At 33.6% G+C, this 4,613-nt stretch overlaps 1 protein-coding gene across 1 annotated transcript; it reads left to right on the top strand.

Moving 5' to 3' along the window:
- The first annotated feature begins 1,421 nt into the window (after positions 1-1,421).
- On the top strand, positions 1,422-4,280 carry LOC101266554 (S-type anion channel SLAH2-like). Its single transcript, XM_004246792.5, has 5 exons — positions 1,422-1,779; positions 1,910-2,323; positions 2,736-3,506; positions 3,602-3,633; positions 3,726-4,280. Exons 1-5 carry the CDS (start codon positions 1,609-1,611, stop codon positions 4,084-4,086), a joined length of 1,749 nt encoding a protein of 582 aa, XP_004246840.2. The 5' UTR covers positions 1,422-1,608; the 3' UTR covers positions 4,087-4,280.
- Positions 4,281-4,613: the final 333 nt, after the last annotated feature.

Below are 4,613 nucleotides of genomic sequence, written 5' to 3'. Positions count from 1 at the left end.
AAACTCGCTGTTAACTTTTTCGGATCTGTTAGTTGAAGGATTAAAATCACTCGCTTGATAAAATTAAAGGTCAATAATGCTAAGTTAGATCACACAAAAATTAAAATACGAAATTAGCCTTAATATAGGAACTAAAAACATTTGAGAAATTTTGAATTAATAATATACACTTTATATATCAGCGGTAAATTGTAAGTTTATAATTTTTTACGAATCAATAGTGTATCCTATAAAGAAGTTATATAATTAATCTGCTCCCTCATCAATAAATTAAATATAAAATTTTAATTCATTGGTCAATCGTTAATTCAATAACCTAATATCAATAAGACAGTAAGCTTATTTCTTACTACGACTCTATTTGCTTACGTATTTTACATTCCGTTCAATCTAAATTCACATATCATTTAAACCTCTGAGACACATTTAACGATATCTTTTCAAGTGTAAACATGTATTATTTTAAGCTTGTTTATCATAGTTGGTCTTTGATATATGTGCGTATCAAATCTTGTCTCTATATTATGATATGACTATTGTACATCTCATGTTTGACCCCTAAATAATTTTGTTCACTATTATAGGACCCCAACTACCTGCAAGCACATGCTTTGATTTCTCCCAGTCCATTCTCCAATTATTATATCTTTTCTTCTGACCAATAGCCAACGCATTTTGACGGAATATATGCTTAAAATGTCTAGTAACGCATCTCTATTTTAGGAGTATTTATTCCTATCGAGAACCTCGGATACTTTCTCGTCCGATTTAAGTTTCTTACTTGTTTTTTAACATTTAATAGTCTAAATAACACGTTTGAAAAATTATACATATCTCTTTAATTTTAATAATGCTAACTTTAAAAGTCTTTATTTATTGGCCAAATACATAAACAAATTTCTAAACTTGTTGAGTTTTTTTCCTTATGTACCTCAATTATGTTATTTTTTTAACAAATCATTAAACCACTCATTATTTGTTCCTTTTAAATATTGTTAGTTGATGTGGAACTAGATTTTATGATGGATATTAATAGAGGATACATATGTTGTTTCATAACCATTAGTCCAATTGATAGTGAAGATATTAGAAAATAATTGTGTTTTATTTCAGATCATTTAAAAACATTAGAAAACAAATGAGACTAAAACACAATTTGTCTTCATTCGTTCAATTAAAATCATTACAATACGAACACAGTTGAAGACATTTACAATAGAAAAACCGATTAGGATCAACCAACAATGTTTAAAAGGAACAAATTTTGGGTGGTTCATTAATTCAATAGAAAAATGGCATAGTTGAGATACCTAAAGAAAAAAACCCAACAAGTTTAAGGACATGTTTATGAGTTCGGCCTTATTTTGTTCCTTAACACTTAAATTGACACCGAAAGCATAGAATTTTAATTTTTTTGGACTGTTTTGTGGTTTCATACATGACAGGTTGTATTCTATGGGTAATAGTGACTGATGTAAGTTTCCAAGAACTTTGCATGAATAGCCCTTTTTATACTGCTGCAAGACTTGTGATCTCTCCACAATCCACATCACTTTCTTGAGTTCATTTCAATTTAATCTGCAGTCATTTTAAACTTGTTTTATAGCTATGATCAGAACAACAAAAGAAGATTATGCACAAGTGATTCCATCAGTATCCAAAACTATAACTTGTCATCATAAAACGATGAAACGCTTTGATAGCATTCTAGAGGATACAGATCTTATTGATTATCAGCTTGATCAAGCACGTTGTCGCTCTTTAAACTCACTAGCCACGGTAAGTTACCGATATTCATTTCCTAAATTATATCACTCAACTAATAGTTATTATCTGAATGACCATCCAAGAGATCAACTGATTATTAATTTCGATGTTTCTCTGCAACACAACACTTTTTTCTTCTCAGGGAACTAAAGGTGCTACTGAACAACAGAGTGAGACTAGTACTATTTCCATTAGTATGCCGCCAACTCCTTCATCGAAAGGAGTTGGCTTCAATGAGATTTATTCTCAGACATCAACGCCTCGAGGTACTACCACCACACAGAATAATAAGCGAATATCATCTTATTCTCAGACATCAACACCTAGAGGTACAGTGTTTCCAGAGTCTCCGAAACTTCCCAGAAGTAATACTAATAAGCTAAAGGATACCAGGTTTGATTCTTTTAAGACATGGTCTGGTAGACTGGAGAGACAATTATCAGCTTTCCGCGGAAAGGAACAAGAACCTATTTCTCAACCAAGTCCTCAGATCGAAACTATTCCCGTCGATCGATATTTTGATGCCTTGGAAGGACCTGAATTGGACACCTTAAGGGTATACTTGTTTTTCATGATCACTCATAAATTTATTACATTCTGCGTATTTTTAGTTTAAGATCACAAGATTTAAAAAGTCTTCTTTACTTTCTTAATTTCTGTGTCAGTTGAAATAAAGGATGTACTATTCTTTATGTTGGTGTTTCTTCATCTAGAGTAAGAGCAAAATGCTAGCATGTAAATTTTATAGCCATGAGAATATGCCTAACAAAGTTTAATAGTATATATGTTGTTCTAACTCTCCAAAGATGCATCACTACTTTTGAAGGATCTGACATGCATCTGTCGTCATTATTGAAGACACAGATGTGTTGTGTCAATGCTAATAGAAATTGTTGTGTCTTTAGAGTGAAGTTAAATTTCTTTTTGTTTTGTTTATATTTTATGGTAAGGCTACTTTTCCCCTGCAGGCTTCTGAGGAAATCATTCTTCCAGAAGACAGAAAATGGCCATTTCTTCTTCGTTTCCCTATTTCATCCTTCGGTATCTGTCTTGGTGTTAGTAGTCAAGCTATAATGTGGAAGAACCTAGCCACTTCTGCCTCGACAAATTTCTTGCACGTAAGCTTGAAAGCAAATCTTGGCCTGTGGTGTATATCTGCTGCACTTATGATCATTATCTCTTTCATCTACGCCCTGAAATTCATTTTCTACTTTGAAGCTGTTCGTCGAGAGTACTACCACCCTATACGTGTCAACTTCTTTTTTGCTCCCTTTATATCACTTCTGTTCTTAGCACTCGGACTTCCAACATCGATCACTCAACACTTGCACACATCTTTATGGTACATTCTTATGTTACCAATCTTTTGTCTAGAGCTAAAACTCTATGGACAATGGATGTCTGGAGGACAACGAAGACTCTCAAAGGTAGCAAATCCCTCAAATCATCTCTCGATTGTTGGGAATTTTGTTGGTGCATTGCTTGGTGCATCTATGGGACTAAAAGAAGGGCCAATATTCTTCTTTGCTGTTGGATTGGCTCATTACATAGTCATGTTTGTAACTCTCTATCAGAGACTTCCAACAAATGATACACTGCCAAAGGAACTTCACCCTGTCTTCTTTCTGTTTGTTGCTGCACCTAGTGTTGCTTCTATGGCATGGACAGCAATCCAAGGATCGTTTGATCATGGATCTCGTATTGCTTATTTCATCGCCTTGTTCCTCTATTTTTCATTGGTATGTCTAGTCATTTTGAATGTACTATATCTAGAATCAAATTAGTAATACTAGGTTGTAACTAATATATTTCATCCTCTCTTGTTGCTTTTCAGGCTGTTCGCATTAACTTCTTCCGAGGCTTCAAGTATGTAAAATATAACCTATCTTATAGCAGAGTTAATTTGTCAGATGATCACTCATCAACCGGCTTCTTACTTATTCCTCAACCGCGTGCAGGTTTTCATTGGCTTGGTGGGCATACACATTCCCTATGACAGGAGCTGGTATTGCAACCATCAAGTACTCACTTGTAGTTACCAACCTGGTAACAAAGTGCCTAGCTATCATACTTAGTGCTCTTTCAACACTCACTGTTACAGGATTGCTTGTGACAACCATCATTCATGCTTTTGTTCTGAGAGACCTATTTCCAAATGACATTGCCATTGCGATTAGCAAACGACCAAAAGCAACTCGGAAATGGTATCTTGGTAGTTCACATAGCAAAGATATTGATCAATACCTAAAGTATGTAGATTCTTCTAAAGCCAAAGATATTGAGGCTTCTCTCACACATATTCCAAACTCAAGTAACTAGAAGTACTTTATAGCATCTCTTGTACAACTTTTCAAGTCTTAATCAAGTGAGGAGCACCTAAATTTGGGCTGGTCCTATGAATTTGATGATATTTAGAAGAGAGGTACAAACACTATGAGAGATGTAAGTATTCTTTTTGTGTAAAATTCATGACTGTTCCTATTTATATCATTATAAAGCTTGCTTTTATGTCACGATCCGAAATCAACCCATCCATTATTCCTGTAACAAGGGAATGGTGAAATCAATGGTAATTGCATAGCTCCTTAAAATGTTAATGGGTTTAATGAAAAATCAAAAAATATTTGTCATACAAGAAAAGTCTAAGAATGACACATGAATTAAAATAACTAGACAACTTCTACTAATAACTATTAGCTACATATAGTCCAACATTGATAAGCATTAAATAGACAATAAAATATTGGCATAACACATTCGTAAACTTGACTTCAAATTTTAACTTTGACCTCCAACTTTCATAATGCATAAACAGACACTTTAACTATCCAATTTTTAAATAAATA

This window comes from Solanum lycopersicum, chromosome 9 (genome assembly GCF_036512215.1).
Source record: "Solanum lycopersicum chromosome 9, SLM_r2.1".
Taxonomy (NCBI): Eukaryota; Viridiplantae; Streptophyta; class Magnoliopsida; order Solanales; family Solanaceae; genus Solanum; species Solanum lycopersicum.
Note: the sequence above shows the minus strand (reverse complement) of the source record. Positions and strands in the feature narration are given on the sequence as shown.